The 25,824-nt window shown below is 39.9% G+C and overlaps 1 protein-coding gene across 11 annotated transcripts in view; it reads left to right on the forward strand.

The window, feature by feature from the left end:
* Window positions 1–25,824, forward strand: part of FANCC (FA complementation group C) — a 73,288-nt gene that overhangs the window by 39,123 nt on the left and 8,341 nt on the right. For all 11 annotated transcript variants that reach the window (XR_013977166.1, XR_013977167.1, XR_013977168.1 and 8 more), the window contains 9 exons: window positions 4,095–4,214; window positions 5,212–5,276; window positions 6,598–6,759; window positions 11,647–11,803; window positions 17,597–17,649; window positions 19,410–19,509; window positions 21,330–21,405; window positions 21,571–21,652; window positions 24,058–24,229. Coding sequence is in view for 1 of the 11 variants with exons in the window: in XM_080972762.1 (XP_080828888.1) it covers window positions 4,095–4,214; window positions 5,212–5,276; window positions 6,598–6,759; window positions 11,647–11,803; window positions 17,597–17,649; window positions 19,410–19,509; window positions 21,330–21,405; window positions 21,571–21,652; window positions 24,058–24,229 (987 nt within the window). In the remaining 10 variants the exon portion in view is untranslated. The remainder of the gene's footprint in view (window positions 1–4,094; window positions 4,215–5,211; window positions 5,277–6,597; window positions 6,760–11,646; window positions 11,804–17,596; window positions 17,650–19,409; window positions 19,510–21,329; window positions 21,406–21,570; window positions 21,653–24,057; window positions 24,230–25,824) is intronic.

Raw genomic sequence — 25,824 nt, forward strand, 5'->3', positions numbered from 1 at the left:
TATTAGCAGAAATATAATTGTGTAGTGCAAGCTGTATTCTGAAACTTATTGTATTATTTAATGTATTTTGGTTAGTAGAAAACTGATTTTACATTCCCTCCCCCAATGGACTAATGAATAAGCATGCAAGAGGTCTTGTAAGCAAAATTAGGATCTGCAGACTTTGTTATGATTGGATCAGAGTGTGGAAAATCAGTAAGCTGTATTATGTCAGCATCCTGCTCATGGAATAGGCTATATAAACAGAGGGTGTTGAGACAGTCTGCAAGTGAGCAGGCTTCCTTCTCAGTTACTTGAACCACTATAATTCTCTAGGTTTCTGTTTGTTTTGTAGTGAAATGGATTTTTCCAAATACTAGTGTTTTATTGTTACTAATTTCATTTAAATGGCATGGGGGACACAGAATCATGTAAGCAGGATTTTAAAAGAAAAGAGGCAGAAACACAGCAGTAAATTTAAGAGGTTCTAAACATTTCAAGAAGAAAGTTAAGAACTGGTAGATTTTAGTGTCTTAAAGACCTCAGAAATGCATGCTTTAATCTTGCTTTTTTAGGAAGTGGCTGAAAGTAAATGTGAATTAAACTAGTGAATTAATAGGGTTATTGACAAGGAGGAAAAACATGAAATGCAAATGACTCACCTTTTTCAGAGTGGTCCTCTTCAGGATGTGAACGCTATAATTTGAGAGACCTACTTTGGACATGACTGAAAATAGCAAGATTCTTTGTGTAATTACAGAGAAGTGCAAGATTGGGAGAGACGGTAGCCCAGTGGTATAGCACTTTGCATGCAGAAGGTCTAGGTTCAATTTCAATTAAAAAGATTAGGCAGCAGGTGATGCAAACGATCTCTGCCTGAAACCATTGAGAGCCTTGGCCAATTAGAATAGGATAGTTTGGGCTACATGGACAAATCATCTGCCCTAAGGTATAAGGATGACTTCCATTCTTTTAATGTGATAACTTGTGTTTTCTTTGTAAACTTTTGAGATCTGCGCTCTGAATGTTCTCCCCATTACCACCCACCATCCAGTCAGCTAATGGTTTTACCAGCTTTTCCTTAAGGAATTGTGAGCACACATTCCTTGTTGGTTTGCCACTGTTTGGAAGAAGAGGCTTAGAGAGGTATCTGATGACTTCAGCAGTTCGGAAATTTTCATTGGACAAGATAACTGTTAGGTGGATTTGTATCTGGTTGACTGACTGAACTCCAAAAGTACTAATTAATAGTTCTTCATCATCCTGGGGAAAAAGTGACAAGTGGGGTGCCGTAGGGTTCTGCCCTGAATCCATTGTTGTTTAAAATCTTTAGAAATGACTTGGATGAAAGTATTGCTCGTCAAATTTGCAGATGACACCAAACTGGGAGTAGCCAATGCCTCTTGAAGACAGAAATTGGGATTCAATATGACCTTAACAGATTGGAGAATGGGCCAAAACTAGCAAAAGGAATTTTGATAGGGACAAATGTAAGCTTCTAGACTTGGGCAGGAAGAACCAGCTATACAAATATAAGACGGGGGACACTTTGCATTCCAGTAGTACATTCTAAAAAGGATATAGGGGTCTTAGTAGACTACAGCTTACCATAAGTCAGCAGTGTGATACAGCAGCAAAAAAAGCTAAAACTGTTTTAGGCTGCATCATAAGAAGTATAGTGTCCCGATCAAGTTGCTCTCTATTCTGCCTTGGTCAGACCACACCTGGAGTACTGTGTCATTCTGGGCACCACAATTTAAGAAAGATACAGTCATACCTTGGTTGCCAAACGCCTTGGAACTTGTACGTTTCGGCTCCTGAACAATTGAAAACTGGAAGTGAGTGTTCCGGTTTTCGAATGATTTTCAGAAGCCAAACGTCCGGTGTGGCTTCTGCGGCTTCCAAATGGCTGCAAGACATTCCTGCAGCCAATCAGAAGCCACGTCTTTGTTTTTGAACAGTTCCGGAAGTCGAATGGACTCCCAGAATGCATTCTGTTCGAGAACCAAGGTACGACTGTAATGACAAGCTGGAACATGTGCATAATAAATGAAAAGGAAATGAAAGATTTTATTTATCTGCCTTTGATTTCCAAAGCACTTAGAAACAACCAGAAAATGTGAGGGAAGAGAAAGGTTTCATGTTATCCATAGCATTGTTGTGAGCCTATTCTTTGCTTATACAAAATTAGGAGGAAGCTGCCTTTTACTGACTCGTTGCTCTATTTAGTTCAATATTGTGTACACTGATCAGCAATAAGAATTCTAGGATTTCAGAAAGGAATGTTTTCCAGCCCTGTCTGGAGATGTCAGGAATTGAACATACGACTTTTTCTGGACAAAGCATGTGTTCTACCAATAAGTGAAGGTCCAGATAGAAATTGAGTTCTCATTGGGTTTGATGGTGGACAGGAGGGTCCTGATTAATGGCCTTTTGATGGCTAGCAGTTAGACCAAGCCATTGGAATTAGTATGGTACTCTGCATTCTACGTTGTGGCAGAATAACAATTTGTGCAGGCTTGAATTGGGCTAGAAAACACTAACATTTTTTAAAAATTAGAGCTGATCTGCACCTTCAAAGCAATTATAGAAGACTAATGACTGAAATTAGGATAAATCATCAAAATATATTGGTTTGTGTTTGTTTTTATGTGTGAAGTTTGGCCACTATAATGATCAGTCTAGCTTTAAATCCAAAGCACTATTTCCTGCTTTAACATTTAAGCCACTAGATGGCAGTATAACAGTTTTCTTTCTGCGAACTGTGGGTAGAACAAATACTTTGTGTTCTTTCTTTTTTTACAGTAGTTCTATGAAAGTATTGATTTTGTCTGTTCAACTTGTGCTCTGCAACAGTAAGAAATAAAGGCTTTGGGGTTCTACTTTTTGGAAGCTATATTTCTTTTCCTATATATTGTTATGTATTCCATTTTATCACACTGTGTAACAAAACTGCATGTGTTTAAAATATATATGACTCATTGAGCAATTCACTTCAAATACACACACACACACACACACACACACACACTTAAAAATAATTTATACATGGATAATCCTGGTTTCATATTACTATACTAGTTATGGAGTCAGATCTAAAATGTGCAATATGCCACAGCCTTGATCTACTTCATACAGAATTGTGGGAGACACTGGGCTTGAAGAACACATGCAGACATGGATGTTTCTGGTGTGGCCTGTAAAAAGTCACTGTAAATAAGCCTGTGCAGGATCACAAACTATTCTAGGATCTTGTAATTTTGAAGAAACAAGAGATATAACTTCGCAGGGAAGAGGGAACCTTGTAAAGGGTTGCCAGAGCACTTCTATTTAAATCACAACGCAAGAGACAAGAGGTCTGAGTCCCTAAGAGGAGCTCTCAGACTGTCTCAGTTTGGGCCTATCAGATGCAGATTCCAGAGGGGATGTGCAGCACACATCATTCATAAAGTCTGCGGCTATTCAAGCCCTATCAGGGAAAGCCTTTCCCCACAACCTTTAAGGCTCTTCATAGTCTACACATATCCATAGGATGATGCATCTCAGAGCTATGTCACACAATAATGCTGTGCAAATGATAAGTGTGTGGAACTTTACCATGTCCTTAGAAGGGGAAAGCTGTGACTATAGAACAACAGGAGAATCTTCTCAGTGGGGCTGGAATAGCAGCCCACGGAGATAGTATTAGCATACCATAATTTCCCCATATACTGCCCTTCAGGCTTTGTGTTTCTTATAGCCCATTTGATTCTGCCATTTAAATCATGTTGGCATATTTTTCAGTTTGTGCCCTTTCAAATGTGTGATAAATATTTTATCTGAGCATTCATTACGTAATTTTATATACATTCCCAAGATTCATGAAAGGATTTGACACTTGCTAATTTCCATTTGTTTCTTTTAATTATTCGTTCCCTATTTGAGATAAAATGTTTTGGATTCATTGCCTCCTCTGTAGGTTCCATAACTTTGTGTTGAAGGTACAGATGTTGAATTGAATTCAAGTTATATAAAGCCTGTAATCGGTGCATATGCTTTCCTGCTGCCTGTGACAATAACAGAAGTTGCTTAGTTTTTAATCAGATATTTCTCTCTCCTGTTGACTTTTCCTCTAGGGTTCATTGTGCCACTTGCTCTCATTTTCTGGGCTGAGAAATCATGACACTGATATCAACAACTTTATTTCAACTCTTGGGTTCACGTCTGCAGATTACTATTCTAAATTAATTGAAAATGTGAGTACTTAGTACATTTAACCTTTAGCTGCAAGCATGGTCAATTGTATCAGGAGCCTACAAATGTGCTTACCATGCTTGCCATGGCAACTGTTGGCAAGTGCCCCTTTTCATCTTTGCCTTCATGGAGTGCTTCAGAAGCATGCAAAATGCCTTTGTAAATTCAGTGTGTTAGTTCAGAGCCATTCTCTAAGCCAATTGACACATTATGTTGCCATAGAAGCTTGAGAGATGGAGGAACATATAAGAAATCGCACAAGATTAAGAGAAAGGCAGCCACTTCTTAGCTAGAGTTTATTTGTCAAGGATGTCTGATAACCATTCCCCCACCTTGCAGAGAGTACAAGGACAGTGAGAAGGGGGAAAGTACTTAGCACTCCTCCAGCCTCCCCTGCCCAGAGGGACAACTTGTTAGCCACCTTCAGTCTCTTTGAAGAGAGTTAGGTGTGATATAAGTTTTTAAAATAAAACAAATAAATTCCACCCATGGTTTCTTTTCAGTTCTTGATTTACGGTCAAGACCACAGGTCACAAAAAGTACAGAGATTATTAATTCACTTGGAGATGCAAATCATAACAACGAGAAAATACTACTTTTTTGTAAATATTTTTTATTAATTTTTCATTAATAACACTCCAATTGATAGAATACCAAATCTTGCCACATCATAATACTACGAGAAAATACTACTGATGCAACCTTCACTGAAATATGTCTTTCTTTGTAACATGTAACAAACTACAAGAAAGAAGATTCCACCTAAACATTAGGAAGAACTTCCTGACAGTAAGAGCTGTTCGACAGTGGAATTTGCTGCCAAGGAGTGTGGTGGAGTCTCCTTCTTTGGAGGTCTTTAAGCAGAGGCTTGACAACCATATGTCAGGAGTGCTCTGATGGTGTTTCCTGCTTGGCAGGGGGTTGGACTCGATGGCCCTTGTGGTCTCTTCCAACTCTATGATTCTATGATTCTAACATGTGATTGACTTTATTAAACAGGTGGTCTTATCATTAGTGACAGAACTCAGCAGAAATCAGTTTAATAGAGTTAACAGACAACAAAGGTTAGTATTATCTTTCTGTGATTTTAGTATATAGATGACTAGAATGAATGTTCTGTTTCTTTTGTGGAAAAGCACTTATACTGGAAAAAAAAATTAAATATGTCTATTTCAAACTGTTCTTAAACATTATTTTTGTAGTAAGTATATTACTTAGCAAAACAGCTCACAGTGAATCCTCAACCTGCACTGCAACGGTGCCTTTCTCCCAGCTAAAATCACAGACATATGTACTAGCTAATTGAACATTGCATCATCCTTCAGTATTTTACTTGATTCAACTGCAACTCACCCCAATCAGTGTTTCATGATAATCTTCCCTTGAGCCTGTGAGCAATTGGGGGACCACGTTCTGCAGTATTTAGTTACTGAACTGTCTACAAAGGCAACCCAAGGTAAAGCACATTGCAGTAATCTAATATTGAGGTTACCAAAGCATAGATAGATCACTGCAACCAGATTATCTCAGATAGCGTCATAGTTTGGCAGTTGATGGAAAGCACTTCACACAACCAATACCAGTTCTGCCTCAAGTGGCAGTGGCAGACCGGTTGTCTTTGCATATTTTATTTCACATGCCTCACAGCTCAAACAATGTTATCTGTTTCTATATCGAGCCATAGCCATGCAGCCAATGTTCTGCTCCAGGTATAGCACTTTACTGCTCCCCACTGCAGCTAAGTCATGCAGCAGCTCATCTTGTATATACGCTTGCAGATTTGAATGAGCTTTGTTTTCTTTAAATGTAGATTTTACTACTACAATAATGCAGGGCATTTCTCCAGTAATCTCCATTACTGAAACTATACTCCTATTGCTTGGAGACTTGATTTTACAGTTTTTGTCTGTCCACTTGGAAACCATGGAAATTAGATTGCATTGTGCACAAATCACAGAATCATGGAAAAGAGCCAGAGAAAGTTCATGTTTCTTTCAGCTGCACACCTGATGTCAGTCAATAGCAAAATTTCTGTTGAGTTAGGATTTCACTGTGAATCTGCTGAAAGCTCTGTCATGGGTAATATGTCTCTGGTGTTCTCTTGAGCATTGTTCTATACAAGTCCAAGTGTTTATTGTTGTCAGAGCCTGAACATATGAATGTAATTGAGGTATGTAATGTGTTGTGAATGTAGCTGCATTTCAAATAAATATTTAATTTTTTAATTTTTTTAAAATTTTATTTATTTTGCTAGTCCTTAGGATAAAAATGTCTTCCTTTTAGCTACAAGTAGGTATTTGTTCTAGTTCTCTGTGTTTAATGTTTTAGAAAAGTAAAAATATAACTGTTTCATCCTACAAAAGAAACCTTATTTTGTTTCTCCAGTATGTCTTCACGAGTAAAATCCATATCCCTTCTCTGTATACCTCTTATTACATTGCCTGATGTAATGCCACTGCTGGAAGCGCTTCTTAGCTATCATGAAGACAGATCACAAGAGGTCCTCCATACTGAATTTTTAGAAGCGGTGAATGAGGCTGTGTTACAGTAAGTAGCCTAAAAACTCCCCAGTTCCCCTTTCATTGAAATTATGGTTAACCATCTGTTGAAATTTCATGTTTGATTCTTCTGATATCTACCGTATTGGAACAGCATACAGTGGTACCTCAGGTTACATACGCTTCAGGTTACATATGCTTCAGGTTACAGACTCCGTTAACCCAGAAATAGTGCTTCAGGTTAAGAACTTTGCTTCAGGATGAGAACAGAGATTGTGCTCTGGCGGCGTAGCGGCAGCAGGAAGCCCCATTAGCTAAAGTGGTGCTTCAGGTTAAGAACAGTTTCAGGTTAAGAACGGACCTCCGGAACGAATTAAGTACTTAACCCGAGGTACCACTGTATATTCATTCCATAGCACCTCTATGTAGCTAATATACATGCTTCCATATAGGAGTGCACATGGGCTCACAGAATGTCTGGCTGCTGTTTGATCTTACCCTCTTTGACAGGCTTTTGTGTCTCCTGTATGGTTGATACAGGTGAACAAATTTATTTCTGCTCATGAATTGCATTTTGTGGATCAGGAAGAGCATGTTCTCCTTATGGATTGCATCTCTTAGTGATCACATTACTTAATTCTACCCTGCAGTGACTTTTTGCAGTGATGATTCAGGTGAGTCTTTGAATTTGTTCCGCCTGCTGCCACCCAGCTATCAACTGAGGTGTTTAGGGCAGGTGAATGCATTTTTTATTGTTCAGGCAAGGAAGTACAGGAGTCTCTGGCATAGAAAAATATGCAAGTCCACTCACAAGAGAGAACATAGTGAATGGTTTCTCCTTGCCAAAAAAACCCAGGGAAATTATTCATTAGCACATTTATTTCTAAGAAATCCTGAATTATTACTTAGCTTCTTTGAAAACTCATACATTTTCTTCTAATTGACAATTTCTGCTCTTAATCAAAGGGGAGTAGTTAATCACACCCTATGTGCTCCTGTTGCATTTCATGCTTCCGTCCACACCTTTACTTGAAGGGAGATCCGTTTCTCTCTTTCTTACAGCATCTTCTCCTTTGTCCTCAGAATGTCCTGAAAGTGGGCAGCCAGGTACACTTGCCCCAGGCCTTGGAGGGCTAAGCTGTCTGGGGGCCCCCACCAGGGACTGGCTGCTTTTTTGTTTGAGTTTATAACTTGTATTCTAACAAGATTCCTGTTCAGGCTTCAGACAAGCTCTGCACGGGCCTGTTGAAAGGAAAGGAGAGTCTTCTGGTTCCTGACTGATGTTTTCATTGTTGGGCTGCCTTTTGCACCAGTGGGTTTTATATTTTTGATGCTGATGATACAGAAGCACTCTTAAATCTGGGATTCTGAATGTGGCTCCTGAGTGCACCCACAGAGACCTACCAGGGCACCTGCCAGACACTCTAATCCCTTCAGCACCAGATTACAAAGTATAAAGTTTCATTTCATTCTTCCTGCAGTGTCCAAGCTTTCTGATTAAGACCACCACGGTTCTAACTGGTCAGCACACTTGGAAAAGAGAACAGTTCTCTCTGGGTAGCGTCCAACTAGACATGAACAGCAAGAGGAAGAAAGCTATTTCATTGGGAGGGGGTGGTGTGTTGGCTGGCAGAGAGAGAAGTTTCCTTCTGTGAAATGGTGGGTGGCTTGCCTTCTACGAAATGAAAGATCTGATAGAGCAAGCAACACTGAGTACAAAGGAGTTGTTTTGCATTTTGGGGCTCAGGCTCTATATTGTCATTGTGGCCAACCAAAGTTATGATTTTGTGTAGCGATCAAGCCAATTGATTAAAAAAATTAAAGTCGACTACTTCATAGTAAGTTTTAAAGATACTCTGTTTTGTCACATAGCATCACATTTATGTGGGGGCTTGGCTGATCCACAGGGAAAGGCAAGCTCACTTTATTAGGAGCACCTGCCCTGCCACAAGGAAGGCCCGATTCAACACACATCTATCTCAAAACAGCAGTGTATGCATTAATGATGGCATTAGGGGCCAGACCACACCCCAAACAAGAAGAAGTGTTGCTTTGTTTTGGGAAGAATGTATGCCTCTTGGCATTTTATGCACCAAAGGGCACCATGAGAGAGGCAAGCAGTACACCACACAAGAAGAAGAAGAAGAAGAAGAGTTTGGATTTGATATCCCGCCTTTCACTCCCTTTAAGGAGTCTCAAAGCGGCTAACATTCTCCTTTCCCTTCCTCCCCCACAACAAACACTCTGTGAGGTGAGTGGGGCTGAGAGACTTCAAAGAAGTGTGACTGGCCCAAGGTCACCCAGCAGCTGCATGTGGAGGAGCGGAGACGCGAACCCGGTTCCCCAGATTAGGAGACTACCGCTCTTAACCACTACACCACACTGGAAAAGTATGTTCTATCAAAACTGGATGTACCCCTCAAACTGCAATCTATGTCTTTGTAATGTTTGAATAATTCAAACAACTTCATGATGAAGCCAACATAGAATATATCACAACCTTCGGTATGGGACCATGGGCTGAAATTGATCTGAAACTGAGAAGGTCTGCAGGTAGTGGGAGACAGCAGCAACATTTCATGGCAGTGTGAAAGTCAGATTGTTACCTGTTCACAGTTGTCCACAAGAAGCAGTGAGCCACTGACCAGAAGGAAGAATTTAGGTTAAGTCATCTGAAAAAAGCCTGTGAGGGGAGAGGGTGAGGGCGACTGGCTATTGGTTTAGAATACGGAAGAGAACTAATGCAAGGGAGATAGCAACCAAAGTATCATTTATCATGCAGCATGCTAATAATCCTATTATCTGCTATTACAAATACACGCGAGGACGCGGGTGGCGCTGTGGGTAAAACCTCAGTGCCTAGGACTTGCTGATCGTATGGTCGGCGGTTCGAATCCCCGCGGCGGGGTGAGCTCCCGTCGTTTGGTCCCAGCTCCTGCCCACCCAGCAGTTCGAAAGCACCCTTAAGTGCAAGTAGATAAATAGGTACTGCTTTATAGCGGGAAGGTAAACGGCGTTTCCGTGTGCTGCGCTGGTGCTGGCTCGCCAGCTGCAGCTTCGTCACGCTGGCCACGTGACCCGGAAGTGTCTTCGGACGGCGCCGGCTCACGGCCTCTTAAGCGAGATGAGCGCGCAACCCTAGAGTCGGACACGACTGGCCCGTACGGGCAGGGGTACCTTTACCTTTATGCTAATAATCCTATTATCTGCTATTACAAATATTAATAAATCATATTTAACTCTCCTGATCTATTAGTTCCTTAGCTTAAACTTAGGTACTGTGTGATCATTGGCAAATAAGGTAATATATAGAATTAAATGGTGTCAGCAGAGATTAAAGGAATAAGAAAAGCAGGCACCTTCAATATGCACTGAAGGGTCCTGTCTGAAATAACTTAAAGGTGAGATCTTATAACTAGAGATAATATAATGAAAAGTAACAAACCATCACACCCTCATTTCCCACCCTAATTACATCCAAGTTCAACTAAGCAATGTTACAAGGTGTACAGCAGAGCCCATATGTATTCCTACACACTCTCTCAAGAGGTTTAAGAACCTAAACTGTTAGATTAAATGTGTGTCCACTATGACTATGTTCCCCATCCTTGTGCCCACAAAAAGTCCACACATCTGAGGAATACATAAAGATTGGATTATTCCTTGAAATAAGAGTAACAGAATATGGCTGCTGCTTTTAGACAGCAAAGTTACAATATAAGTGGGCAGCATACCACCTTGATCTTGAGAGTAAAAAGATGTTCTAACTCCAAACGCCTGGAGAGTGAGTGTGATTGTTTGCCGCAGTACCCACAATAAAGTGATGTGAGAAAGGGTGGAGAAGGGGTATACCTGTCCTGAAGTAAGCAGAACCTAAATCAATGGTTTTGTTTGAGAGTTAGGTTCTCCCCGTCAATGTACTATACGTACAAGCCTACAGTGTCACTCTCTTCCCTTTCTTGGTCCATGATCCAGTGAAGTGTGAGGCTGGTCCTTGAGAGTGTAGAGTGAAAAGGGGGGGGGGGTATTTTTCACAGACAGTTCCATTTTCTGTGCAAAACTCCATTTTTTCCTATAAGAGGTGACAGTTAAACTTTGCTGGTAACATGGGATTCATGTGCTGATCTTTATTTTAGGTATTCAGAGATCGGAATATTTACTCATGCCTTCCGGGCCATATTTAAGATATGGACCAGTACAAAGGTTAAAATAGTTTAAAATTCAGGGGTATGTTTTTATATTAAATTATGCCAACTTCAGTAATGCCATGATTTACAGAAATAAATCATAGAAAAAGTTCACATTAGCACCCATCATTAGAACAGAACAATGTTTCTGGTCATGAGCATAGTGTGCTCGCAGTAAGTTGGAAATGGTTCATAAAATGAAGAAAAGGTTGCTAATTATTATTCTTACTGTTCTGTAATTATTCTAATTCCAGCTTGCTTCAGTTAGCACAGCAACTGGAAACAATTATGAAAGGGCAATGAAAAAGGAAATTCTGGACTTGCATATGATTTTATGTTCTTTTTAAAGGAAGGAGGGCAGTTTTGTGGCCAGGAATGTGAACTCTAAGATTAAAATGGAGGAGGAGAAAATCTCATTCACAACCAGACACTGGAAACTTAGAGCAGGGGTTCCCAACCTTCTGGGCCCATTTGGAAATTTGAGACTGTTTTTGGCCATCACTATTGCAATTGGGGGGGGGGGGCATGAACAATGGCTTTATTGCCCTCATGTCCTGTTTGTGAGTTTCCTCTAGGCATCTGGTAAGCCATTGTAGCCAGAATGCTGGACCAGATATGGCCTTGGCTGATATAGCAGGGTTGTTACGTTGTTATGGCACAGCATGGCTACTGAGGTGGGCATTGCCAGTCACAAGACATCTGTTTCATAGTAGGCTGAGATGAACATTTTATTTATTTTTCCAATACAGAAAAAAGATTTTCTTGCCTGAATCTGCTGTGCTGCAGTTGTGGCTTCGCCATCTGCCTGGTCTGGAGAAAGCTGTGCTGCAAAATCTTGAAATTCTAATCTCTACTCAGCCAAGTTCACTGGAAGAGATGGCATGCCTGATAAAATCTTCCTTATTGGTAAGTGGGATGTACTGGCATTAGAAAACTATTAAGATTTTGCTGTTCCTGTTGTACCAAAGGTCCTTTAAATATTTCTAAAATACACAATATAAGTATATTCAGGAGCAAGCAGTCCAAGTGGTACTTGTAGGCTTTGTGCATATGCAATACTAAATCATGGTTTATTTGTTCATCTGAATGTGGCTTCATGGCTTGACCATGAATAAACCATGCTAATAAACCATACTTTGGTGGTAGTTTCTAAACCTTGGTTTACATTAACCATGGTTTAGCGTTATGTGCCAACGTGGCCATATAGTCCTAGCAATAAGTAGAAGAGTAAATAGCATAATGATCCATGGCTTTAAGGTTTTAATATGAGAGTGCAGTATTATTAGTAAGAAAAAAGGGTGTGATTTTCATTTTTTAATTGTTTTTATTGAAAGATTTTCAGGGCTAACAAAGGTATATATAACCTCTCTGTTTTCAGTTCATGGAGTCCTATTGATGAGTTGACTTCCTGTTATACATTTTAACAACACAATATTATTGTTGGCTAAAACTGATTGTGAATGCATCTGTCAAAAAAAAGCCTCTAATTGGGCTGTAATTAGGGTTGTTTGGTGCTGAGGGATGGGCCCCTATCATCCAGAGCAGCCAGTTAAAGATGGGTAGGAAGAGAGAGTGGTTTGGAAGCAAGGATTCTTTTTGTTTCTCAATAGTTATATGCCTCCCCTCCAGGTTACCTTCCCACCCATCTAGTAGGAAGAGCTACTTCAGTTTCATAACCAGGCAAGAGATTTTTGCAATTCCAAGTGCTTTTGTCCTTGGTTTCACATTATAAGCCTGGATATTCAGACAACCATAGTCCTTTTAAGAACCAAAGAAATAATCCCAGAGATAAGCCTGTTATTTTAAGTTACATGCAGCTGCTGGGTGACCTTGGGCCAGTCACACTTCTTTGAAGTCTCTCAGCCCCACTCACCTCACAGAGTGTTTGTTGTGGGGGAGGAAGGGAAAGGAGAATGTTAGCCGCTTTGAGACTCCTGAAGGGGAGTGAAAGGCGGGATATCAAATCCAAACTCTTCTTCTTCTTCTTCTTACAATTAATTTAAATAAATAAGCAACCAGGACAGTAATTGATAATATTTCTAATGCAACCATGAATAGGGCTTTGCCTGAATGATGTAGGACAATGTTATATATCCGCATCTTGTAGAATACAACATCGAGCAGTATACAGAGCAGCAACTTTTAAAGTTTAGTCTTGGTAGTGGAAGACTGCTGTGCTTTATTATGGAAGAAATATGATACTCAACACTGTTATATTAGGGCTCCAAATGTAATTAAAGTGTGATGGTCTAGTAACTTCTAGTTTATGTGGTGTGCTGTTACTTGTGTTTCCACCCCTTGGGAAAAAATGAAATTGGTAATGGAAATTCTATAGTTACTAGGAAGTATAAAAACAAAAGATAAGTGTTATACAGGTTGCACATAGTGAAATGTCCTCTATAAATACTGTTTTGCTTTTCAGGAGTAGGTAACACTAGTTCTTTTTCCAGATGGTTAAAGGTGTGTGCATAAAACATACCAAAATAATCAGGCAAATACCTTGTGTGAACTGCATGGGGAAGGGAAACAGTTACAGGTATTGTCAGAAATTAGTTGTATGGATGTTGCAGTCTTTTTGCACTGATGCCCAGCCACAGGTATCACCAGAGTGATTTTCTCATGAATGCAAAAGCATTCTGCTGGCTCACTGGTCTTCTGTGGCCAACTCTGTTCAGTAACACCAGCAGGCAATGCTTGTGCAACTTGCAACAGCATGAAAATTGTTTGCATAATAGCATGAGAAACTGGAGACCGGGGCCCACACATGGGTATATATCTGCTGGGATGGACTTTTAGCTCAGTCCACCAGTTAATTTCAGCTGAGCAACTGCTTTTGGAACACAGTCTGTTCCCAGCTTTCGATTTGATGTGATTTTGTTTTTCAGTCTTGATATCTTTGCCTCTTTTGTGTCAAGAGATCTGAAACTGATCCCAAGGTGTTCATCTGCCCCTAAGATAATTTATTGCTCCACAACTGTGAGGAAAACAACATTCACAAATGGCCAATCTTGTGGATTTTGGGAGTTGACAAATATGAGACTTTTGCTGTTTTGTTGTGTTGCTAGAGAAGTGGACAAAGTGTCCCGGCATTCTGATGGTAGCAGCTATTTCAACAAAAGTTAACGTAAAGTAACCAGTTCGGGGTAGGGATCTCTCCCTGGTGTCTCATCTTGGAATCTTTAGTTGAAGCTGCTACTGTTGCTAAATAGAAACTGGTAAACACACTTGTCCCGTATCCTGTCTGCATCAAACTAAGTTGGTTGCAGCTGCTGTGACAGTGGTGGCTTCGTTACAGGACTGATAGATGTGGGAAGAGAGCTCTCTGCCTCAGAGTTCTGAAACAGGTGCCACCATCGGGAAGAGGAGCACTTGGTCCTTTTCCCTTCCTGTGACCTCAGTGTTTGGTGAAGAGTTGAGCTGACAGCAGTATGAGTGTGCCTTCACAATGAGTACTAGGGAAGAGGAGAACAAAAGCCTTTATAGCTCACTGGCTAAATATGCACTACAACCTGGTGTAGCACAAGGCTTTATTTTCTGCCCTTTCCTGGCTACCCATGTAAAAAGATGGAGTTCAGATAGAGATAGGGGCACTGACAAGGAAAAGCACCTGCCAGTTTCTGATGCTCTTGGGCTAGTTTAAATAAAGTCACATTTCACTTTGTGCAGATTTTGTCAGATTCTTTCAGTTGACAGCTTTTTATTTAGATTCCACTAACACTGTATATTGCTCAAGAGATTTTCTGTCTTCTGTTAAGAACCCTTTGAGCATGTAAACATTCGCTGTAACATTTCAAATAGAACACAATCAGTGTTTGAGACTAAACGTCAGCTAAGCTTAACTTCAACAGAAAGTTGTAGAATACCAAAAATCAATGCAGGTGATACTGCAGTGCAAGTCCACGTGACATCAATTTATTGCTAGCTAAACCAAGCTATTAGTTAATCTTACATAGAATTCTTGACTGGTTCCAAAATGCATTTGATATTGCAGACTCTGCAAACTAAAATTACGTATGGCCATGATCAAGCTTATTAATAAGTTGTTTGTGTCCAGCAAAGCCTGGTGTTTTAGCTTCACAGCAACTTTATGAGGTAGATTAGTTTGAGAACTTCACAGCTGAAAAGGAATTTGAACTTACATAGTTCACTTTGGCACTTGCATAGTCAAACTAACCACCCATGTGTAAGAAGGCATCTGTCAGAACTGAGCATGCTCATTGGCCATGAAACATACTTGTGAAGGAGAAAGGGAAAATGGGATAGGGGGTGTGTGAATGGAATGGTTAGGATCCTGAACAGAAGCAACCCACAGTGCAACATTTCATTGCAGGGCCCCACTTGTACACTTTTATTACCAATCTCAATTCTCCGAGTGCTGATCCATCCGAGAGTGGGCCATCCACCCACACAAAGGAGCTATCAGTAGGCTTGGGGGAACCACAAGATTTGAAAAAGTGCAAAAAATCTTTAGCGGGGGGAAACCACAAAACCATTCCACAAGTAGTGAGGATGCTCAGTGGTCCCACAATAATAATTGACCATTGGGGGGAGTGGCTAGAATCCTGAATGGCAGCACTCTACAGTGTAACATTTTGTTATGGATCAACTTTTTCCGTACTGTGTTTAAATATGTGTATGTGTGTGTGTGCGCGCGTGTGCTACTCTTCTTGGCAAAGAAAGGTGAAAATGCAGGAGCATTGCTAAAGTTAAGGAAGTGTTAAAGGCTGTCTAGTAAATAAGGTTCTATGGTATGGTTAAAAAAGATAGTGGTGTTAACCTTAATATGAAAACTACCAGCCTCCAAACTGTACAAATATGTGAAACTGAGCAGTCTAGTAGCAGTTACTGTGTGCAAGAAAGGCACTACACCTCCTGCCTACATTTTGTCATTTTAACATATATCACCCAATTCACTTTCAAAAGGAATTTGGAAATGACAGTTCTTCAACAATCTGTAATTTTTATTTTTTAATTTTTTTTTAGAAATACGTGATAAAGCCAGCTGTGAATAGTCATGAACACTAGGTGGCATACATTTAATATGATAACTTAAATGCAACTATATGGCAAAACACTGGAGTACAACATGAAAATGAGGTGACATGTAATCTTTTCAATATGATAGTGACATGTGAGGAAAAATGAGAAGATGTTTAGACTAACGGTTCTCTTCTCATTTCCGCCTTTATGCTTTGTGAGATCTATACTTCCTCAAAATATTTTCCCCTGTGTAGCTGGCTTGGCTACATGAATATTTGCTTTGAGCACTTGGAGTGGAGCTTTCCCAACATGAAAGTTGGATGGAACAATTTCTGTTTGCTCAGTGCTCCAAGTTGGGGCAGCTAGTCATAAAAACTGTCTGGAAAGCCATTAACCCATCTTTTTATCCTGTGGCTGATTTTCTTTAAAAGGAAACGAAAAAATATAAGAAAGTGGACTTTGCATCAATAAGGTGAATTTGTGTATTGTAAATATTAGTATCTTTTGAATGCTGATATTCATTAATTTTTAACTTTGAGAGTAATAGTAAAAGTTAAAAATAACCTCTGACAGTCACTGATAAATCTCAGATGAAACAGTCTTTAGCTAAGGACCAAATTGATACAGAACTTTTACTAAATCATATTGTTAAACACCCAAAACAAGCCTCATGACAGCATCATTTCAGATATTTACCTGCCTCCTGTGAATTTGGTTACATAGACCTTAGAAATAGACATTCAAATCTATAATGGATATGAAAAATGAACCCTGGGAAAACCAATGGTACTTTGGGGAAACTTTTATACCTGTTAAAGGTTTGATAACACTCGCCCACAAGTATGGGGCCACATTGCTCGGAATAGACCCATGGAAATGTATGGCTATGATCAGCTTAGGTCAGTTAATACTCTTACTAAGCCCCTTTCCAATTTGCTTTAGCCTTCCAGAGCAGATTTCTGGTTAAGGGTTAGGAAAGAGGGGCTGCAAGAGAGGGGAATTTGCTGGAAAATGCTTCTTCCCCATTCTGCCAAGCCCTGTATGATAGCCCACAAGAATAAAGTGTACATCCTAGAACACTCAGAATCCTCAGCAGCACGCAAGGGTTCCATAGCAGGTAAGTCAATGTGTCAAGTGTTTCATGAAGTTAGAAAGTTTAAACCATTGTCCTTGGAAATTCAAAGACTAGGTAATTAACACAACAGGCTTGGAAAGGGTCCCTCCCACCCCCCGCTGTTTGGTTTTTTAACATGTTAACAGTAATATAAATTGTGACCCTACTGGATTCTCTTCTCCTTTTTTGGGGGGGGGGGAGTAGTGTATTGCATCATGGTCTCTAGAAGTTATGCATCTTTTATTTTATTTTTTACTAATTTCAGTAGCTTGAAAACAACCAGGCTCTCATCATTAATTTCCAGTTTCCATTTTTATTATAACAAACCATCCTCACTTGCTTAACGTCACTGTTAGTCTCAGTCATTCCCCTGAAGTCACTGCATCATGGGAGAGAAGAAGCACATGTAAGTTATTGGACTAAGATAGCCTTCTCCAACCTGGTGCCCTACTATTGTTTCAGACTATCAGCTCCAATCTATCGAGAACTATATTCGAGTTACATGCTTTGGTGACCAGCTGTTGTTTGTCTTGTTGCTTTGTGTTGAGTTTATGATACAAGCTCTGTCTAAACTATCTTACTTGTTCTTTTGTTATTTGCAACAGCACCAAGCTGCATGTCATCCGGCTGTCTTCAGAACTATAGACGAAATTTTCAAGTAAGATTACATACAATTTACGTGGAAGGATTTTGCCTATCCATCCCAAATCAGTAAACAATATAGAACTGCATTAGAATGTCCCAGCGTTCCCATATTTTAAATATGGTGCATCTTGTGATAGCATTCACAAAATTATGAAGAATTTCTTAATATCGAGAATCTGATCCACAGAACAACATACGCAGCTCAGTTCCACTGCTGGCTATTCAAGGCAAAGAATTAAATGCAAGATGTTGTATAACTGATAGTAGAAAAACCAGCCTGTGCTTGAGGTACTTACATACACATTTTATCATAGCAGCCCCCACCCCATGCAAGTCCAAGTATAATGGAATCCATTTTTGTTTAATTGTTTGATTCCACTACATGTCACAAAGATACTGGTTTTTGAAATTTATCTACCCATGAAAACTAAATAAGTTGTAGAATTCAAAAGTGGCAAGGAATATTCAGGAAAAGAAATTTGAATGATCTTGAGGGAAGTGGTTTTCTTTTACAATTATTTTCATTTCAGATAGTTTGAAGGGGTATCAAATCAATAATTAGCCTGTCTTTGAGTTCTGAACTTGAGAGGGAGCTTTAGGAGCAAATCCCTGGCTAAATATGGATGTGCTAAAAGTGAACTCTTCCCCCACTCAACAATTCAGAAATCACTGAGCCATTTACCCCTCCCTGTTTTGGATTTGCTTGTGGTGTAACCCTCCATCAGTTCTAGAGTTCTCTGCTGCCCATTCCTCTCCCTACTTTCTGGACATACTAAGCTGCAGGATGGGGAAAGAAACCTGTAGCAGCAAAGACTGGCAGCAGGAGAGCTTGTCCTAAGTTTCTCTTGTTTTTATCTGCAGTTAGAACTTATGAGATGCTCAGAACCTCCATTGTTGATAGGAATTTGGGGAAATTCCTAATTCCTTAGAAGGAAGATTTTCAAAAACAAAACTAGTGTAGAGTTCTCCTTGGCGGTAGACACTGAGCATGCAGGCACTACAGACTGGAAGCATGGGAACTAAGGGTGAGCTCTAACCTTTGGAGACCAGGTGAGGAGAGGTAGCAGAGACATCAGATGAGTTCTTTCAAAGCTTCTGATGAATGTTGGAAGGTTGCCCAAGCTTCCTCCAAGTAAACTTGAAAAGAATGAATCACTTACAAATCAAGATGGGGGAACGAGAGCGGAAATAAATCCTAGTGCACACAAATAAATCATAATCCACATACAAAATGCCTATTGCGCATCAACTATTAATATGACAGCAAAAACAGATATGCTGAAGAGTTGGGAGAATGAGGATTAGGAAGATGGAAACATGTTTAACCAGAGCCAAGGGATGAGCTCAGAGGTTTGATGCCACCAAACAATAGCTGTGCCATTTCTTCCTTTCATGTCCCTGCTTCCAGAGCAAACTCTAGTATGAGATTTAATATGTAAAAAACTGAGCAACTAGATACTGTGTTTACAGTTGTAGCTGGAGGGTTTGCAGTTGCCAAAACAAGGTAAAACAATTGTAGCTTGACATTGGATTTGTAATAACAGCAATTATATTGCAGAATGGTATTTGTATGTTCGTTTAAAAAAAAGAAGAAGAAGCAAAGTGAAGTTAGTGTTTTATTTCCCAGGTTGCATAATAGCTAGATAGGTTTAAGACCACAGCCCAAGGCATGGGAAGAATGCTCTCATTTGTTTTTACCTTCTCTCAATTAATGGTTGCATGATTGGCACACTCATAATCTGACCTGTCATACTTAAACTTTTTGCTGCTCAGGAATGCACTGCTGGAAACTGATGGAGCACCAGAAGTAATGACCGTAATGCAGGTATTTACACAGTGCTTTGTTCAAGCATACCACAAGAATAATAAGCAGGTTAGTTGAATTCCATTTTTCATTATTATTTTTTTAAATGAGATGCTTCAAAATGTAGCATAAAAAACAATTTTAGGTTGCAAAGTGCTAAAAGAATACAATGAGCAAAATAATGCCTTGCTGCTATAGTAAATGAACGCCAAGATAAATCTGAGGTGTCTTAAATGGAATCAAATGTAAGAGGGTTTTTTAGGGGGAGGAGGCTTAATCCACAAATTATTTTCACAGCATTAATTCACAATTGTAGATTATATACTTGTACAAGTTATAAGAAACTGTCCATTTGACAAAACTATGCTTTTTATTTCTGTACTACATCATGAATCTAGTGTGCCTTTCCGCCTCATAGGGATGTCTGCTAGTTAATGATCTCTCTTTTCTCACAAACACACTCTCTTTCAACAAATATTAATGAATAAATATTTATTCTAGATTTACACCTAGAAAAACTGTAACAACTTGACCCTACTTCTTAACACCCTCATGTAACGTCTGATTCTTCCCTATAGTTTTGTACCTGTAGTACCATTGGGATTACTTCATTTTCCTTTAGGCAACCAAAGTATCCATACTTGGTAGTCTGATGCTTTAGTTTGGGGCCACATAATCTTTTCAGGTTTTACTCCCATAAAACTTTTCAGAGAACCAAATACTGCATTGTGACTTTTAAATTTTATTGGGGGAACTGTTAGTTAGTGAAAAGATGGGTCTTACTGGAACTAGTACAGTAATTGACTAATTAGCATTGTGATTAAATCTCTCTTTTAGTTTCAAAAGGTATAAATTAGAGTTGAAATTGCAGCTGTCTCAGTTAATATGTACAGATGCCACTCCCATTAATTTTATGCAGCTTTATGTCTACGGCAGCAGCACATTTTGCAGCCTCAGGGTGGCGGGGGCGACTGAGTGGAGAACGTAATCCAAGATCCCACACACCCTTCAAATAGCTAGGAGCCAACTATGCTGTAGAGGTTGTTTGTGTGCTTTGTTGTTAAGCTCTTTTTAAAACATTAACTAGATCTTCTATATGTTGTTTGCATGAGATTTCATTTTCACTCTTTATTAGAGAAGAGAAATACTTGGCTGTGCTTGCAGGAGTGCTTGCAGCTCTTTAACTGGACATGTCTTGAGTTCTGTACAAATCTTTAATGTAGAGGATGACTGCAAAACAGTTAGAATTTCTCTAAATTTTTGTGTATATGGATATAAAATATATGGACAACTTCTGCTGGAAACAAAATGTTGTTTTGTTCATTCAGCCTTGTGAGTACCACATGTTAGTCTTGTAACCATATGCAATTGTTGTGGGCAGATATGTTCAGGAAGTTCAGATAGTAATATTACAGAAAAACTCACTCACAAAAAATGCTACAATGCTAGACTATCTACATGTGTGCTGCATTCACACATCTTGGTTAGCCATAAACCATAGTTTACTGTGCATTTCTTTGCTTTCCTCCCAGCTCACTCTGGGAAGGAAACCAAGACAAACCAGGGAAGGTTTGCTTCGGGTTACTGATTGCAAAACAAATAATGATCCCTGGATCAAATACAACTCTCAGCTTGGGATCATGGTTTTTCCCCTCTAGATCACCCCTTACAACTCACCAGTTCTATGTTGAGATGGAAAGGATTTTTTAAAAGTTGGCTAGGAGGACTTTGAGCAAAGTTGTGAGGTTTGTGGCATTGTAAGAATGCAATCTGTAGGGTTCATTTCCTTCAATATGAATAGCATGTTTTGTGCTGTATTTGCATATTTTCTGATGGGGCAAGTTTTAAGAACTAGTCCATAAGTGATACTTGTATTGACTTTCTTTTAGCTTAAGTTTCCACTGAAGGCCTACTTTCCTAATAATCCTCATTCACTTGTGATGGCTTTCCTTAAACATCCCTCAGGTAAGATCAGCTATGAAGTGCTTTCCATATTACCAGCTGTGTTTATTTTTGAGATTGATGTACTATATTACAAATCCTCTAGTTTCTTAAGAATTTTCTCTAATACAAAATAGTGCATATTTTGGTTTTCACTTCAAATGGCTCCTATTAATATTTATCTTTTAGACTTGCCAGCTACTGGTTTGCATCAACACTTGACCCACATTGCAGAAATGCTCAAAGCAGCAGTAGAAGCCAAGTGCACTGGGTAAGCAACAGTAGCAATGGTTTCTTTTTTGGCTTTTTCCCTTTTTCTTTTATTTTGGGAATGCCATTGGCTTGGGATAGCTTGATGGTTTAAATTTCATTCCCTTTAGTTTTGATTTATTACTGGATTGGTTTAAAAAACAACAAGGCAAGCTTGAAATTAAACAAATGGGAAGACATTAGTAGCCCAGACCATTCATATATTGCTGTCTTAGAGCACTCTTGTCTACAAGGGCTTCCCATTTAGTTCAGTGGGGTAGCATCTTCTGTGCTCAAAAATACAGCAGGTGGAGCTGTCTGTTTGCATGGAACCGTGAGTGGGGAACCATTTTCAGCCTGAGAACTGCATTCCCTGGTGGCTAATCTTTTGGGTAGCGGGTGAGGCCAAAACAAAATGAGTTTAGCCAAAGCAGGAATGGGAGGTTTGCACCATAATCTCTCATTGCTGCAAGCCAGATTTTCTTGAGTGTAATGACAGCAAGATTGGGCTCAGAAGGTGAGCAAAATCCTTGACCAGGATCATATGGGAAGGAAATGATTCCTGAGATATGCTGTTCCCTAGTGATGATTTTTCAATTGCTCATTTTTCCAGTTCTCAGTTTGCTGCATTTTTGTATTGGTTTCTGGTTTGTGGGGGTGGGGGGTTAAAGATGTCCTCATGAAATTTTGTCAGTCTTTTAGTGTGCATTTCTCTTAAAACACTTTCCCCCTCCAAGCAAATTCCCCTACAATACTGCATTTCTGCATGTTGTTTTCACTAATATATTCACTATCATGTATACTTTCACCTAATATGTGTATGTTTATATACTCTTATTTGGTTGGGGAACTGCATTGCTTTTAAGCAGTATTTCAGTTTGCATATTTCAGAAAGTGCAAATTGGGCAAGTGTGAATTAAAATATGAAGCAAATTAAATTTGGAGTCTTAAAGATAAAAGCTAACACCTTGAATTGAGTCCAGATACAAAGTGAAAGTTAGTGAAACTAAACTAGCATAACTGGAAGTGATTTGGACACAAACTACCATGGTCAAGTCAGCCTTCTCTAGGAAATGGTGGTGTTGGTGAACCAGAGTTGGTAAAAAGCATTTCTGGCTACTGTTGTCTGTACTGTACATATAAGCAGCAACAGGTCCAGAAATACCCCAACTCTGTGAACCGGGTGCTTCTGGGCAGTGCACTGCTGACCAGCAGTGGAGTTCCAGGGTTTCAGGAAGGAGTCACTTCCAGTCTAACCTGGAAATTCCAGGAATTGAATTTGGGACTTTCTATATGCGTAGGGACGCGCTGTGGGTAAAAGCCTCAGCGCCTAGGGCTTGCCGGTCGAAAGGTCGGCGGTTCAAATCCCCGCGGCGGGGTGCGCTCCCGTTGCTCGGTCCCAGCGCCTGCCAACCTAGCAGTTCGAAAGCACCCCCGGGTGCAAGTAGATAAATAGGGACCGCTTACTGGCGGGAAGGTAAACGGCGTTTCCGTGTGCTGCGCTGGGTCGCCAGATGCAGCTTGTCACGCTGGCCACGTGACCCGGAAGTGTCTCCGGACAGCACTGGCCCCCGGCCTCTTGAGTCAGATGGGCGCACAACCCTAGAGTCTGTCAAGACTGGCCCATACGGGCAGGGGTACCTTTACCTTTACCTTATATGTGTAGCACATGGTCCACCACTGAGCTATGGCCCTTGCACAGTTATGTTGTCTATATTTTTTATGTCAAGAGTTGTTGTGTTATGTCAGGTTTTATCTTTTGCTTTGCTTTGGATGGATAGTTGATCTGAAAACTGGCCTAAAATATTTAAAATAAAATACATATAAATAAATAACCATGGCCGGCTCCTCAAACACTATACAGTGGTACCTCGGGTTACAAACACTTCAGGTTACAGACTCCGCTAACCCGGAAGTAGTACCTCAGGTTAAGAACTTTGCCCCAGGATGAGAACAGAAATTGTGCGCCGGCGATGCACTGGCAGCGGGAGGCCCCATTAGCTAAAGTGGTACCACAGGTTAAGAACGGTTTCAGCTTAAGAACGGACCTCAGGAATTAAGTTCGTAACCAGAGGTACCACTGTAATCTCGTAACAGAAATGAGAAACAAAAGTTTGTGTTTCATTTGCATGTAAAAGTTGTTCAAGGCAGAAGAGTTTTCAAAGTGCAGTTTTAAGAAAAATGTCTAAAATATTTGTGAGCTTTTTTATTATTTAAGTGCATATTGGAAATTAATTGCTAGATACCTCTCTGCTGAAGGAATTACTTTTCCTGTTATGAAATATTATTATTGTACTGCCATGGATTGCCTTGCCTCATGTGCAGATAAGACTGCACAGGTTCCAAATGAGCACCTCTTGGGAATCTATGATGAAATTTAAAATTATAATTAATGGAAAAACTGAAATACATTTTGTGCTATTCCAGATATTGTGGAGACCTCTTTGAGAACTGGTTTTTGTTTGTTCATTTTGGAGAATGGGCTGATATCGCAGCAGAGCAGTTGTTGTCACAAGTGGAATCCTCAGATGCTTTGTTGTGGCTTTTGGCATTTTACTATTATCCAGGTGAAGAGAATCGGCGGAGAACTCAAACAATGGTGGGTAGTTCTATCTATGCGTGTGAGAATTCAGTAATCGCCCATATGTCTGAAATGTGAGGCATTGGTGTAGAACAAATATTTTGCCACAGTTGTTATTTAAGCCAAGGCTGTAAAGGCTGTTATTGAAATTCAGTGATGATCGCAAACCCCACTTTCTGCAGGGATTGGCTCCATTCAGGAGCTTGGAAAGTGGGCCTTGCCTCTGGCAGGAAATTTAAAAGGCACTGAATGCAACACAGTTTTGCCAAGGAATAATTGGGAGTGCATTTGCAGTCATGGCTTTGCCTGCCCTATACCTGATTTCATATGACATCAGGCAGCTGTGACTTAGAGAAAATGGCCTTTTGGGCCAAATTAGGAGCCCTAGCAGACCTAATTTGGCCCGTGGCCCAGATGTCCCCTGTTCCTGGTTTAAGCTTAGAGATTCTTTCTAAGGATCTTCCATTCATTAAAATTTCCAGTCACAAGACTTTCTATTAAGTCTGTTGCTGGCCACAGCAACTCTGCTGTATCAGTAGTGGAAAATAACAGCAGCTCTGAGGATTAGACTATTAGTAGGGCAGGTGAATAAAATGCTAGCTGTCCATTTAGCATTTATAATGTAATAATCTCTATTCAGCTATCCTTCTACACTGCCAGTTGCCACTCTTGAATCATTCACTAGTAAAATTGTATAGCTCTTGGCAGTCTCACAGTATGATCACGTTAAAACTTTGTGTGGTGGTAACGAGACAGTTCTTCCATTATCACCAATAGCAGTGACATTAGGTTAACCTTTCCTGTCTAATATACCTTTAGAAATCATAGTGATCTTGTGACAAAGGAGCTGCAGGCATCCTGACTTACCGCCAAGTACCCTTTTCATATAAAGACATGGGAGCTATTATTCAGTTAGCCAATTAGTTGATTTCTATCCTGACTTTTTATCCAGAAAGCTCTCTAAAATAATTTAAGTTAAAAATAAATGAAACACAATTATGTTGGGCTATTTCTTCCCCTTCCCAACAGCTGGCATTGTTCTAGGGTAATGTACACTCTTCGCATTAGTCCATTATGGATGTTTCCATCAACTTTATCCCATGGCATTCCTTTGAATTCTGGCAACTGGGCGGTCTGTTGCCTGACTGTGCACTATGTGCTCACTGCCCAAAGGCAAAGAGGGACAGAACCAGGGGCTGCTGCAGCTGTGACTCAGGTAACCTGCTAAGTGATAGCAGTTATATGTTCCATGTTAGTATGTGTGCTTATTAATACCTCTACGTGCCTCTTGTGTTTTGCACAAGTAAGAGTGTACACAGTAAGTTTTCTGTACATTAATGGCCTCCCTGAAGTTTAGGGAATAGTTCTGCTTCTAATGGTAGTGACAGTAGTAGTAAAAAAATGCAGTGACACTAGAATGCAGTCTTCTCTTGATGCAAAATTGCACTACAGAGGGGAGCCTGGCACCTTCATTATGGGCACCACAAAATAATAGTAACCTCTGGAAATTTTAATTGTCACTTCCTTTACTTACAGAGTCTTCTTTCATTAAAATGCTTCCAGGGGTTAGTTCTGTTTACACCTTTTAATTTCTTTAACCGCTCATGCCCTAA

This window comes from Podarcis pityusensis, assembly GCF_964106645.2.
Source record: "Podarcis pityusensis genome assembly, chromosome: 11".
NCBI classification, from domain to species: Eukaryota; Metazoa; Chordata; class Lepidosauria; order Squamata; family Lacertidae; genus Podarcis; species Podarcis pityusensis.